The 15486-nt window shown below is 44.3% G+C and overlaps 1 protein-coding gene across 10 annotated transcripts in view; it reads left to right on the top strand.

The window, feature by feature from the left end:
* The window catches only part of MYO6 (myosin VI), a 426976-nt gene that overhangs the window by 312023 nt on the left and 99467 nt on the right, over positions 1-15486 (top strand). For all 10 annotated transcript variants that reach the window (XM_033936483.1, XM_033936482.1, XM_033936481.1 and 7 more), the window contains 2 exons: positions 6267-6475; positions 7943-8021. In XM_033936483.1, coding sequence (XP_033792374.1) covers positions 6267-6475; positions 7943-8021 — 288 coding nt within the window. The remainder of the gene's footprint in view (positions 1-6266; positions 6476-7942; positions 8022-15486) is intronic.

Genomic DNA, 15486 nt, shown 5'->3' with positions numbered 1-15486 from the left:
ATCTTCATCAAAGTTCTTCATCAAAGCATCATGTTTCCAGTTCATAAGATCTTCACACCAGTCTTCATCATCCTCATTGGATTGGTACTGACATCGAAGAACCTCTTCTCGCCGTTCCCATAGGTCACCTGAATCTTATTACTCTGATCTTTCTTGTGGCCACTCTGATTCTGAATATGAGCCTGCTTTATCAGCTTCTGAATCTTATGGTCTTCCTTCAAATCAGTTGCCTCCTCTTCGAAGAAGGTCTTCCCCTGATGGACTTTCTTTCACTAAATATATTAGACAGTTGGAAAAGGCTCTCCCTGTCAAGTTGGAGGCTGACATTGAACCCAGAGCCGAACTAGTGGATACTTTAGATTTCGATAAACCTCTTAAAGAGCTACTTAAGTTGAACTTACATGGTCCTCTTCAGCCTCTTCCCCAACCTATCAGAGGTCATCTACAATTGGTTTATCAGCGTTGGACTCTCATCATAATGGACTCTTGGGTCTTCAAAGTCATCAAGCAAAGGTTACTAGCTCAATTTCGTTACCACACCCACATCTCAGCAGACATCCCTTCTACTTCAGGACATCGAAGCTCTGCTTCAACTAAATGCCATAGAAGTGGTTCCCTGTTCTCAGAAAAATCAGGGGTTCTACTCTAGGAATTTTCTAATTTCAAAGAAGTTGGGAGGTCTTTGTCCAATTTTCAACCTCTGAGACTTAAACAAATATCTAGTCAAAGAGAAGTTTTGCATGCTGTCTTTAGGGATTTTATACCCTCTCCTAGAACGAAATGATTGGCTGTGCTCGCTAGACCTCAAAGAGGCTTACACTCACATCCTCTTCACAGAAAATCCTTTTCACAAATCCTCTTCACAGAAAATTTCTTCTCTTTCAGATAGCTCATCAACACTTTCAGTTCAAAGTTCTGCTGTTCGGCCTGGCTTAATCTCCAAGAGTATTCACCAAGTGCCTCGTGGTCATGGCAGCAACTCTTTGTATTCATGGCTTCTAAGTGTTTCCATATTTAGATGACTGGCTGATAAAGGCTGCATCTTCTCCAGCAGTTCAATCAGCAACGCAATTCACAATAAAATTTCTTCAACTCCTAGGGTTCAAATTTAACTTCCTAAAGTTGCAACTTCATCCAGCTCAACTACTTCTTTTCATAGGAGCCCTGTTAGACACCATTCACCTCAGGGCTTTTCTACCTCAACAAAGACAAGACACTTTGCTTAATCTTTGCACTCAAGTCTCTGCTCTGCAATCCATCTTAGCAAGACACATGATGCACCTCATAGGTCACATGGCCTCCACAATTCATGTTACCCCCTTCACCAGACTTCTCAGAACAGCTCAGTGGACTCTAGCATCTCAGTGGTTCCAAGCTCTTGATCAGTCACCTCACCCCTTCGTCAATCCCTTCAGTGGTGGATGGATGCCTCAAATCTTTCCAGGGGTCTGCTGTTTCACATCCCTTCACATCAGAAAGTACTCACCACAGATGCATCCATTTATGCTTGGGGGGGGGAACTTGTTTTGCTCAGGAAAAGACATTCAACATCAACCTGTTGGAGCTCCGGCCAATTCGGAATGCTATAAGAACTTTTCAAGAGAATCTTTCCAACCAGGTACTCCTTGTTTGCACAGACAATCAAGTAGTGATGTACTACATCAACAAACAAAGAGGAACAGGCTCTTTCCTTCTTTGTCAAGAGGCAGAAGGCATATGGAACTGGGCAATTGCTCGAAATATATTTCTCAAAGTCGTCTTTGTACAAGGAAAGCTGAATACTCTAGGCGACAAACTAAGCAGATTTCTTCAGCCTCACAAATGGAAACTCAACTCCAGAGTTTACGACACATCTTCTTACTATGGGGGGACTCCTCAGATAGACCTGTTTGCGTCTGTCCACAATCACAAATTGCCTCAATTCTGCTCATAGCAGTACTCGCCTCATCATCTGAAGGCAGATGATTTTCTTTTGGATTGGATGAACAAATTCCTCTATGCATTTCCACCAATACCTCTAATTCTCAAGACTTTAGTGAAGCTCAAGAACAATTCAACCACCATGATCCTGTTAGCCCCTCGGTGGCCTCAACAACCTTGGTTCTCCCTTCTACTTCAGCTGAATGCCAAGGATCCAATTCCCTTGCAAACCTTTCCATCTCTGCTCACTCAGAGTCAAGGTTCTCTGTTACATCCCAACTGAAATCTGTACATCTGACAGCTTGGGACCTCTCGGTCTGACTCCAGAAGATTTTAATCTTTCTGAATCGGTACAAGCCATTATAACTGCTTCAAGAAAACCTTCTACTCAGCAGTACTATCAACAGAACTGGACTCTTCAATTTGTGGTGTACTCTCCCTCACCAAGATGCTTCCTCCTCTTCTCTCTCTTCAGTTTTGGACTACCATCTCCATTTATCCACTTCTGGCCTGAAAACTGCTTCTGTCAGAGTTCACTTCAGTGCTATTAGTGCTTTTCATGTTCCTATCAACCTTAAATCTCTGGCCACTTTTCTGCTTGTTTCCAGGTTTATGAAGGGACTTTTCATCTCCAAACCTCTGGTCAAACCATCTCCAGTTGTCTGGGATCCTAATGTAGTTCTCACCAATTTTATGAAGCGACCATTTGAACCTCAGACATCTACTCATCTTAAGTTTCTCATTTGGAAAGTGGTCTTCTTGATTTCTGTCACTTTCTGTCACACGTTGGGTGAGTAAGCTTCAAGCATTAGTCTCCAAGCCACCGTACACTGTATTTCATCATGATAAGGTGGTTCTCCGGATCCATCCTAAATTCCTTCCAAAAGTAGTCTCGGAATTTCACCTTAATTGATCCATTGTGCTTCAAGTATTCTTCCCAAAGCCTCATTCTCATCCTGAAGAAACAGCATGCCTTGGCTTACTACATACAACAGACTAAGCTAAACAGGTCTTCATCTCAACTGTTCATCTCTTTTGATACTAACAGACTGGGTCGGCCTGTAACCAAGAGAGCTATTTCCACATGGTTAGCGGCTTGCATTTCCTTTTGCTATGCTCAGGCTGAGCTGCAGCTTGAAGGATGCATTACAGCACACAAGTTCCGAGCTATGGCAGCATCAATGGCTTTCTTATGTTCCACTCCCATTGATTAAATTTACAAAGCAGCTACTTGATCCTCAATTCATACATTCACATTTTGCTACTGTCTGGATTTCTATTCCAGGCGAGATGGTTGTTTTGGCCAAGCAGTATTACAGAATTTATTTTCTTCTTAATGGCTAACTCTCCTTCCATCCCATTATATTCAGCTAGGAAGTCCCACATGAGAATATGCTGCCTACTTGTCCTAGGATAAAGCACAGTTACTTACCTTAACAGGTGTTATCCGGGGTCAGCAGGCAGATATTCTCACATCCCTCCCAACTCCCTTGTTTGGTATCTTAGCTTGCATAAAGAACTGAGATACCGTGAACTGGCATAAGGCGGGAAGGCACTCGCAGTTGTGAAGTTAAGAACATAAGAAGTGCCTCTGCTGGGTCAGACTAGAGGCCATCATGCCCAGCAGTCCACTCACGTGGGGGCCCACCAGGTCCAGGACCTGTATATTAACCCTCTATCTATACCCTTCTATCCCCTTTTCCTTCAGAAATTTGTCCAAACCCTTCTTTAACTCCAATACCGTACCTTGTCCTATCACGCCTTCAGGAAGCGCATTCCTGGTGTCTACCACCCGTTGGGTGAAGAAGAACTTCCTAGCATTGGTTCTGAATCTGTCTCCTCTTAATTTTTCTGAATGGCCTCTCATTTTTGTAGTTTTTGAAAGTTTAAAGAATCTGTCCCTCTCCACTTTCTCTATGCCCTTCAAGATCTTGTAAGTCTCTATCATGTCCCTTCTAAGTCTCCGCGTCTCCAGGGAAAAGAGCCCCAGTTTCTCCAATCTTTCGGCGTATGAAAGGTTTTCCATACCTTTTATCAAACGTGTTGCTCTCTTCTGAACCTTCTCGAGTATCACCATATCCTTCTTCAGGTACGGCGACCAATATTGGACACAGTACTCCAGATGTGGGCGCACCATCACCCGATACAACGGCAGGATAACTTCTTTCATTCTGGTTGTAATACCCTTCTTGATTATACCTAGCATTCTATTCGCTTTCTTAGCAGCCGCTGTGCACTGCGTCGAAGGTTTCATTGTCTTGTCTACCAGTACCCCCAAGTCCCTTTCTTGGGTACTCTCACTCAATAACAGCCCTCCCATCGTGTAGCTATATCTCGGGTTTCTGTTTCCTATGTGCAAGACTTTACATTTCTCTACATTGAACTTCATCTGCCATCTCATTGCCCACTCTCCTAGTTTGTTCAGGTCCCTTTGTAAACCTTCGCAGTCCTCTATAGTCCTAGCCCCACTAAATAGTTTGGTGTCGTCTGCGAATTTTATTACTTTGTACTTCGTCCCTGTTTCTAGATCATTTATGAATACATTGAATAGCAGCGGTCCGAGCACCGACCCCTGTGGAACACCACTTGTTTCTAAAAACTTAGTGGCAATACAGTTTTAGCACTGTCCATACTGGGCTCCATGGATGATGTCGCCCACATGTGAGAATATCTGCCTGCTGTCCCTGGATAACACCTGTTACGGTAAATAACTGTGCTTTCTGAGTTGGTGTTCCATTTTAAAATACCATCCATAATGTATGTTTTCCATTCCCTCAATTACAATCCTTTATTTAAATTCAAAGAATTAAGTGCACCGCAGCAGTCTTTTGCTTCAGTGTTTCAGGCCACATTGTTGATTCAGTTTGGATGAGCATGTTGCTAGGTCAGGAAATTACAGTGAGTATTTGTTAACCCTTGACCGTTTTCTCTTTGTTATGAATCCGGATGTCTGTTAGAGTTTTTGAATCCATTTTTGAAAATTTGTGTTATGAAATTGATGGCATGGTAATTAAGCAGACATACGTAATCAGGTGTGCAAGGCATTCTTTCCCCTTATGCATAACTCTAGAATGGTATCTTTAAAAGCACTGACCTGCTCACCTTGTAGCAGGTTTCCAGTTGCATAGAATACCTGCATTTACCCATGTAAGTTACACCTAGGCATAGAAATTACAGTAGTGTGCTTACCTATTATTCGGTAATTATAGAAACATAGAAATAGACGGCAGATAAGGGCCATAGCCCATCGAGTCTGCCCATACCAATGACCCACTCCCTGATTCTTACTCTCCTATAGATCCCACATGAATATCCCATTTTCTCTTAAAATCTGACACGCTGTTGGCCTCAATCACCTGCTGAGGCAGCTCGTTCCAATGATCAACCACCCTTTCGGTGAAGAAGTACTTCCTAGCATCACCTTGAAATTTCCCTCCCCTGATTTTCAGCGAGTGTCCTCTGGTTACCGTGGGCCCTGTAAGACTGAAGATATCATCTTTCACCTCTATACGCCCCGTGATATATTTAAAGGTCTCGATCATGTCTCCCCTCTCTCTGCGCTCCTCGAGCGAGTATAGCTGTAATTTGTCAAGCCGTTTTTAGTACGGAAGATCCTTGAGTCCCGAGACCATCCGGGTGGCCATTATGCACTAGAATGCTATATTACATAATATTCAAGAGGACAAAATGAGGAATGACGTGTTTTAAATATTGCATTTAGGTGCTAACATGTATGTCAGCCATAAACATAAAGTAAATGTTAATGTCTAAATAAAGTGCTTTCTATTGCACTTCCTTACTGCTCTGGAACACCCTTGCACTTTCATTATGCACAGAACTAGCCCTCAAGAAATTTAAAGCTGCACTCAAGACCCTTTTTTTATAATACTTGGGCTTTTAGTGATCTGACAGATTGTAGTGGGTCCCATTGCATCTGTGTCTTTTAACTTTCATTTTTATCCTGTTCCTCCCTTCCTATTGTCCCTTTGTTCTCTCTCTAGTCAGTTTGTGTGTATTAATTTCCTGCTTTTTCCCTTTTTTCTTCTCTCTCCTTTTCTGTCATATTATTAGTGTTCTTTTCTCATATTTGAGTCTGTAAACCACTTTGCTATGTGTGTCAGGAAAGGTATTATAACACATTTAATAAACAAAACTATCAACAATTTAAAAGGCTAGACCCCAAAGTTTGTGGCATGTTTAGGCCCAGTCCCAGTCTTCTCTCCCATATCATAATACAGGTGCCTTCATTTGTTAATCTATTTGTTAAGCAATAAGCCCACCATGTGCATTTAGTCATTCTTTAAAACAATATATATAGTTTGTTTTTGATATTGTGTTTTTCTCAGGCTACTGTAATGACTAGGGAACAGATTCAGAAAGAGTATGATTCTCTGGTGAAAAGCTCTGGGCAGCTTCTTAGCGCACTGCAGAAAAAGAAACAGGAGGAAGAGGAAGCTGAAAGGCTACGCCACATCCAGGAAGAAATGGAAAAAGAGAGGAAGAGGCGTGAGGAGGAGGAGCTTTGTCGCAGAAAGGAAGAGGAAGAAAGGCGACTGTGAGTGTTAAAGAACGGAAATTTAAGATTTGTGCTCCCAAACAGACACCCAGCATGGGAATTTGGTTGTTTTTTTTAATTTTTTTAAATTTCTACTAACACTTTGTCTTACTGAGTAGTCCTGAAGAGTCTATTTGGGATTATCTCCCAGTGCACTGTAATGAGATTAATTTTACAATCCAAATAGTATCTACTTAAATTTTCATTGTTGTCTAATTGTTTAGTATCTTTAATAGTGAATTCTAATATTACTCATAGACTCAGACTGCATATGTCAAAGTCTTTATGCTGGTTGCCTATTTGAGTCTTGGAGCCTACAATTAATTTGTACCTTCAGATGTAGCTATCTGAGTGTTCATGGGGATGAGACCATTTTATGTCGTGATACATTTTTGGGTGCGATCCATAGGAGATAATGCCACTTATATTTTTGATGGCCAAAGTGTCTATTTATCCGATTGTATGCATGCACAGTTTTGTTGTATATGCTATGCCTGTGGAGGGTTCCAGTTACAGGTAAGTGGGAGTTGGTGGTTCAGGTTCTTCAAGAGGTGGCAGATGATTTCGCTCCCCTCCATGCTAAAGAGGGTCAGAACCTGCAGGCTGCATGCCTAAGTGGCAGTTAGGTGAGAGGGAAAGTCATAGTTTAGATATGAAAGGGAAGGGGAGAGTGCAGGAGGTAATGAGAGAGGAATAGAAGGGAAGGGGAAGGGAGAGACTGAGTCATCCTGGTTCTCACTTTTTTCCATCCACATCCAGTATCTGTAACCACATAGCTCTTCCCCCTTCCCCCATTCACTCACTAATCACCTACCAATCAATCAAGGACCTGCTACTCATTCATCCTTAGTTCACTCACTTTGAGCCCTCCTGCATGTTATCATCCATTGGTCAACTCACTCAGCATCCTTCAGCATTTCTGAGCCATTTATTTAATCTCCTTCCCTATTATAATCTTCATCCACTCACTCAACTCGGTTGCAACTCATCAGCCTCCCATATGCTTACTGAACGATCAGTGCTACCTCGGTATGTAAAAGCATTCTAACAGGTGCAGGGTGAAAATGGAGCAAAAACAGTTGATCCGAGTGAAAACATGCTTAAGCGTCCAATTTTAGTGCCTGAGTGCTTCCATGTGGATCTGCAGAGGGAGTGTGGCTATCACAGGAGCATGGGGTGGGTAAGGGGTATTTCCTTAAAATATACACAGTTAAAGAATAATTCGGATCTGTGCCCAACTTGTGCACCAAAATTTGTACCTGGTTACAGTTGTTTTACTTCTCTTACCTAAAGTTGAGTGTGGATTCCAGCACCAATCCCGGAACACCTGTTGTAGAATACCATCCAGCGCTGATTTTTTGGGATGTCAAATGTTGAGCGCCATTTATAGAATCTGGCCCTTTTAGTATCTGCTTCATTTTGAATGTGGGGTGATTTTTTTTGTCTTCCTGAATCTGATTTTTACAGAAAAGCTGAAATGGAGGTGAAGAGGAAACAAGTGGAAGAAGAGAGGAGGAAGAGGGAAGAAGAAGAAAAGCAGATTAAGGTTTGTTTTCTAATGACTCATTATTTTAAACTTCACTTTTTGTTGTTTTCCTAATATGAAAGCAGTGAGTAGAAGAAATTTGAACAGTAATAGTTGGTGCTACCAGTTAAAACTTAGAACCTAAGGAATGCTTATATTTCACTAACTGCCATATTACAGTTGCTGTCTTCAAATACCCTCACTGCCTGGGCCTACTTTTAGAATTGGTGGTATACCAACTTTCAGTAAACTGTAACTGTAAACCAACCCTCTTTCTGCAGTGGTTAATAAATTAGCATCTATGTCAAAACCCTATCCATAGACAGATGCATTAATGGGAAGGATGTACCAGTCAAAGGGGGGAAAAAAGATTCCTCCATAATTTTAACATTATACTGAGTGCAAACAGTGCCTAGTCACATATTCAAGAACCATCGTACAATGGACCATCCAGTTCTACTTTATGCAAAGACTAATTACTCAATCACAATCATATTTTTTTCTTTTTAACAGTTTTCAGGGAGCCGGCTATGTTTTTCACTCCCCCCCCCCCCCCATCGCAGGGTGAGGATCCATAGGGGGTTGAGTTCACAGTCAGCCCAAAGATCTTCAATTTTGGATCACTTCTGACAGAAATTGAGGCTAGTTTATACCTTTAGGTGGTTCTGGAGGAGTCGGGACTTGAGGAGTTATAAGATAGTGGGATAAGGGGAGGAAGGATGTTGTGAATGATCTTAAAAGCCAGGCAGGAACATTTGAAATGGATTCTGGAGATCATTGGGAGCCAATGAAGTTTGGCAAGGAGTGGGGAGACATGGTCAGATTTGCGTTTTGTAAAGATCAATTGGGCTGCAGTATTCTGGTTTAGCTGGAGTCTTTGAAGAATTTTTTTTTTGATAGGCTTAAATAGATGGCATTGCAGTAATCTATATGGCTTAAGTATATGGCATTGCAGTAATCTATATGACTAATAAAGCAATGAGTTTGTTGAGTTCCTGAGCTCCATTTGTATTGTGTTAGTTGCACACCTCGGGGTGATTCGTTGGAACACCTATTTTGTTAGTTCATGCTAGCTATTGTTCTTTTTCATGAGTTAAATGTACTGTTGTTTTGGGAAGTTCCCCATGTTCCTCCTTCTACTTTCTTCTATTATAGTGGATATTTATTGCTTTGGTTTAAACTGAAGATGGCTCTATACTCCACTGGTGAAGGAAGAGGAGCTGAAAAATGTGATTGACATCCTTCTGCAACAGTTTGTGACCAAAGGATATTCATCTAGAGTACAGACTCCTATGTGTATGAACAGAAAGAAGATTATTCAGGTAAAAACCTAATCGTCCAGAGTAGTGAGGTGAGAACCAGGAAAGGCAATATTCAAATCCCGCTGATAGCTCTCGTGATAATGAGTAAATCACTTAACGCTTCATTGCCTGAGGTACGAACTTAGGGGCTCTTTTACTAAGCTGCATTAAGCACTAATGTTCTCCTAATGTAATTTGAAATGGTGATCAGGTATCCCTGCGGGAAGTACCAAACGTGTGCACAATAATTATGCTGAAGAATATAGAAAAATAATTGTTTTGATGGGGTGTGTCTCTGGGGGGAGGGAGTGGGCATTCTGCGCTAATCAGCACAGCTACATTAGTACATGGTAACTGGTTAGTGCAAGAATAGTGTGTGAGTATTTAGGCCCTGATTCTATAAACAATGCCTAGATCCTAGGCACCATTGAGCACAATTGTCAATCATCTTGTAGGCGCCATTTATAAAATTGGGCCTAGCGGCGCCTAAGCATTCTTAAGCATACTGCCATTTAGGCCAGGGGTTTCTTGGCCTAAATGAGTATGCCTAAGTGAAACCACATCCAAAATCTTCCCCAAATCCTCCCCTTTCCATGCCTACTTGCCAGTAGGCATCTCGGTGTTGACACTACCTCGAAGTGGTAGGTACCTACTGACTTATTAATTTTTTTTAATGTTTTTAATGGTGCTTTCAATAATCAGTGCTGATTAAGCCAATTACAAATATTAAGTTAGATGTCTAGATTGACTAGGCACACCTCCATATTTGAAATATTCATGTTCCTTCTGTGTCAGCACAGTCAATCCAATGCACTCCCCAATTGCATATTGAACCTCATAAGGCTCTCCTCTGTCCCTCCTCTCATATGTAAAAATTATCTGGATGTGATTTGTGAGCAAATATGTATGTTCTACCCAATAATTCCACTACTTCAGTATATACTTTCCTAACATCCCCTCATGATTGGACTACTAGAACTACTGAATAGTCCAAGATAAGTCTTTATGTTTGGTTAGGGTTTGGATAGGTTCCTGGAGGATAAAGGGATAGAAGGGTACAGATAGAACTTGAGGTAGGTTATAAAAGTGGTCAGAAACCACTTCACAGGTCGCAGACCTGATGGGCCGCCGCGGGAGCGGACCGCTGGGCGAGATGGACCTCGGTCTGACCCAGTGGAGGCAACTTCTTATGTTCTTATGTTCTTATGTTTTTATGTGCAGAGAAATTAAGAAAGATTAAAAATAAAATGATTACAATTGGGGACTTGGGCCTATGATATACTGGTTGGCCATTAGTCATAGCATGAGGTAGAGTCATATAGCCCAGTAGTTTCTTTATTACTCACTATAATGCTTTAATTGTGGTAGAATGAATTTTTGATTCTGTATCAATGACTCAGAGAAGGTTTTAAATGGTTTTTCACTTTTCTTCAGACCATAATGAGTTTAAGATCTTGAGCCACTGGTGTTAATAAATCTAACTCACAGTTCATGACCATTGAAGCACTAGATGGATTCAGCAGACATAGAAAATCTCCTATTTTCAAGGTGCCATAAAATGGTAGGCACCTTTTTGGCACTTATTCGGTATTGAAACAGGTCTCGCCTCAAACGTCCAAGTTTTGCCCTGGATGTATTCTGCAATTTTCCATTATTGCAGAAAAATGTCCAGATCATAGGTCCACCCTAATCCTGCCCAAAATATGCCCCCTTGAGATTTAGACACACTTCAGACAAACAGCATAGAAAACTGTCTAAAAAATGTGTTTTGAAAATGGCAATTTAGATGTACTAGTAAAATATCCAAATGCCATGTTTTTGTTTATTGAAAGCTTCTATACTGCTACTAATGCCTGGGATGTCAATTCAGAGCAGTTTACATTAGAGAGCTGCACGGGAACGGGGACGACGGGAATCCCGCGGGACCCGCGGGTTTCCCTTTCGGGTCACGGGGATCCCGTGGGGACGCCTCCGAGGTAGAGGTCTGCACGGGAACGGGGATCGCGGGGATCCCGCGGGTCCCGCGGGGATCCCGCGGGTTCCCCCCCTGGCCCACGGGACTCCCACGGGGACGCCCTCTGGCCCACGGGACTCCCACGGGGATGCCCCCCTGACCCACGGGACTCCCACGGGGACGCCCCCTTGCCCACGGGACTCCCACGGGGATGAAAACAACCTACCTAAATTCTGGCGATGCAAGTCTGGCGTCGCGTCGGGAAATAGCCATGTTGAGCAGTGAGCTCAGCACGTACACAGATGAAAGCCTTGCTTGCTGATTGGTCCGGCGGCCCCGCCCCACCGTGCCGCCGGACCAATCAGCAAGCAAGGCTTTCATCTGTGTACGTGCTGAGCTCACTGCTCAGCATGGCTATTTCCCGACGCGGGCATTAGGCTGTTTTTTGTCATTTCGGGTGGGGGATGGTAGCGGCAGCAGCAGCCTGAAAAAGAAATCATCCTGGCCGGGTTCGGTGTCATGCTCCGGAGCTTCTACAGCCTTCCTATCTCCCTCTCCCTTCTACCTGCGGCTCTCTTCGGCAACTTAGCAGCAACGATCGACACAAGCTTCTGGCGTCGGGGCCTACCCTCTGCGAGTCCCGCTTGTTTCAACTTCCTTTTTCCACAAAGGTGGGACTCGTAGAGGGAAGGCCTCGATGTCGGCAGCTTGTCTTGATCACCGCTGCTGACGAGTTGCTTAAGAGAGCAGGGGGGTGTTGCCAGGTGCAGGTAGAAGGGAGAGGGCCAGATGCAGGACTCGTGGGTGAGGGAGGAGAAGAGAGAGGGGAGAGAAACAAAAGGAAATATTTCATACTGGGCTGGGCCGGAGTGGAGAGAGGGTGGAAAGATTCTGGCTACAGGGTGCATTAACAAAGGAAAAAGGGGGAAAGCTGAAAATGGAGATAGTGACACAAAGAAGAGAAAGGGTAAGCAGGACCTTCTGAATAAGGATAGAGATACAGAGGGGACATGAAGAGGAGGTGAAATAGAGACATAGAAGTAATGCTGAAAAAGTGTGTGTGGGGGGGGGGAGATAAAGACATTGAAAGGGCAAATGGTGAATATGGGGTAAAGATAAGGACAGAGACAAATGAAGATTCTGAAAAAGTGGTGAGATAGGGATATAGGTGAGATGGACACAAAGAAGGGTGATGCTGGAAAATAGGTGGAATGGTAATTCTGACAGACACAGAAGGGAAATGCTGGATCAAGGAGAGATGGGGCTCAGGCTGGATGGAATGAGGAGAAATGCCTTGTTGGCCCGGAACTTCCTCTCCTACGTCAGAATTGACGTCAGGGAGCGGAATGCTGGTCAGCGCGACGCTTCTGCAGGGAAAGCTTGGGACAGCGGTGGCTTGGGGACTATTCCCCGATGGCGGTGGCAGCAAACCGAGTGGCTTGGGGGAGGGCACGGAGAAAGAAAGAAAGGGGGCAGACAGAGAGACAGAAAGAAGGGGGAACAGGGAGACAGAAAGAAAAAGTTGGGGGAGAGAATGAGGTCTGGAGGAGAGGAAACATACAGGAGGCTGAAAGAAAGGAAGAAAGATTGGATGCACAGTCAGAAGAAGAAAGTGCAACCAGAGACTCATGAAATCACCAAACAGCAAAGGTAGGAAAAATGATTTTATTTTCAATTTAGTGATCAAAATGTGTCTGTTTTGAGAATTTATATCTGTTGTCTATATTTTGCACTATGGCTCCCTTTTACTAAACCGCAATATTGTTTTTTAGCGCAGGGAGCCTATGAGCATTGAGAGCAGCGCGAGGCATTCAGCGTAACTCCCTGTGCTAAAACCTACTATTGTGGTTTAGTAAAAAGGGAGGGGGTGTATTTGTCTATTTTTGTATTTTGTTACCGAGGTGACATTGCATAGAGTCATCTGCCTTGGGAAATGTATATGGCAGATATCTTTGTTTTGTGTTCAAAAGAAAAGGAAATGCATTTCTGGTTTTATTTCTACAGTGTTGAAGTACTTGTTGGCCCTTGCTGTGACTGGTGGGGATCCCCAAGCACCGCCAGCAGAGGACCTCCTCTAGAGATGGTCAGAACTCCCCTCCACCAAGCGCAGCAGTCGCTGGCAGCATCCATGAGCCACTGAGGTGCCAGCATCTGTGACTCAGGGACGCTACTGCTGCCTGCCAAGCTTGGCAAAAGGGACCCCAGGCCAACTGCAAAGGAAGTCCTCAGCTGACAGTTTGTGGGTTCTCATCAGCTGAGTATTTATATTTTATATTTACATTAGAGGTTCTGGTAGAAACCCATTTACAAAGTATGTATTCTTCCCAATTAATATTTCCAAATTAATAGTCTCTTTGCTTATTTGTAAATGGGTCTCTACCAGAGCCTTTAATTCAGTAGCATAATTAAATAAAATAACTATTTCTGAAGTTTATAGGGAAGGATGGTGACGGAGGGGATTCCTCGCGGGGACGGGTGGGGACGAAGGGGATTCCTCGCGGGGACGGGTGGGGACGGAGGGGATTCCTCGCGGGGACGGGTGGGGACGGAGGGATTCCTCACGGGGACGGGTGGGGACGGAGGGATTCCTCACGGGGACGGGTGGGGATGGGTGGGATTTTGGCGGGGACGGGTGGGGACGGGTGGGATTTCTGTCCCCGCGCAACTCTCTACTCCGAGGGTCGAGGGGTTCCTGCGGGGCTGGATGTATTCAGCTGCGAGGCTCATCTCCCTACCTGCCCTGCCACACACAGCCGAACGGAAGTCTTCCTGATGTCAGCGCTGACGTCGGAGGGAGGGCTTAAGCAAAGCCCTCCCTCCCTCCGACGTCAGCACTGACATCGTGAAGACTTCCGGTCGGCTGTGTTGCGGCAGGGCAGGCAGGGAAAAGGCAGTGGTACAAGGCGGGGAGGGTGGTCCGCCCCAGGTGCAGCACAGCCAACCAGGTCCCCCGACCGACCGACAACAGGCCCGGTCCGTCAAACCTCCCTGCCCTGTAGCCGTGAATTTAAATTACTTTCTTACAGCAGCTTCAATACTCCAGCTGCTGTAAGAAGGTAATTTAGATTTGCGGCTACAGGGCTGGGAAGTTTGTTGGACCGGGCCTGTTCTGTTGTCAGTCGGGCGGGTAAGCGCCACAAAGGTAAGGGGCAGGGAGGGAGAAAGGAAGGAAAGGTGGAGTGAAGAGGAAAAGGCGCTTAAGGTAAAACTGAGAGGGGAGAAGGATGCTGAAAGCACTGGGGAAGACAAAGGAGTGGAGAAGGACGCTGAAAGCACATGGGGAAGACAAAGAGGTGGAGAAGGATGCTGAAAGGACATGGGGAAGACGGGGCGGGGGAGAAGGACGCTAAAAGGACATGGGGAAGATGGGGGGGAGAAGGACGCTAAAAGGACATGGGGAAGATGGGGGGAGAGAAGGACGCTGAAAGGACATGGGGAAGACAAAGGGGTGGAGAAGGACGCTGAAAGGACATGGGGAAGACGGGGGGAGAAGGACGCTGAAAGGACATGGGGAAGACGGGGGGGAGAAGGACGCTGAAAGGACATGGGGAAGACGGGGGTGGAGAAGGATGCTGAAAGGACATGGGGAAGATGGGGGGAGAAGGACGCTGAAAGGAAATGGGGAAGAGAGAGTGAGGAGAAGACGCTGGCAGGGAAGAAGACGGAGATGCCAGACTATGGGGGGAGTGGAAGGAAGAAGATGGGTGCCAGACCAATTTGGAAGGGGGGAGAAAGGAAGGCACAGTAACAGAGCAAATGGAAGACGCAGAGAGAAGAGAGACAGTGGATGGAAGGAATTGAATGAGAACATGAGGAAAGCAGAAACCAGGCAACAAAGGTAGGAAAAAAATTATGTTTCTTTTTTTTTTTTGCTTTAGGATAAAGTAGTATATTAGTTGTGTTGATAAAAATTTATAAACATTAGAGGCTCTGATAGAAACCCATTTACAAAGTATGTATTCTTCCCAATTAATATTTCCAAATTAATAAAGTCTTTTTGCTTATTTGTAAATGGGTTTCTACCAGAGCCTTTAATTCAGTAGCATAATTAAATGAAATAACTATTTCTGTAGTTTATAGCAGTTCCCAACCCTGTCCTGGAGGAACACCAGGCCAATCGGGTTTTCAGGCTAGCCCTAATGAATATGCATGAAGCAAATTTGCATGCCTATCACTTCCATCATATGCAAATCTCTCTCATGCATATTCATTAGGGCTAGCCTGAAAACCC

This window comes from Geotrypetes seraphini, chromosome 3 (assembly GCF_902459505.1).
Source record: "Geotrypetes seraphini chromosome 3, aGeoSer1.1, whole genome shotgun sequence".
Lineage (NCBI taxonomy): Eukaryota > Metazoa > Chordata > Amphibia > Gymnophiona > Dermophiidae > Geotrypetes > Geotrypetes seraphini.
The sequence above is the reverse complement of the archived record's forward strand: the minus strand, read 5'-3'. Positions and strand labels throughout refer to the sequence as shown.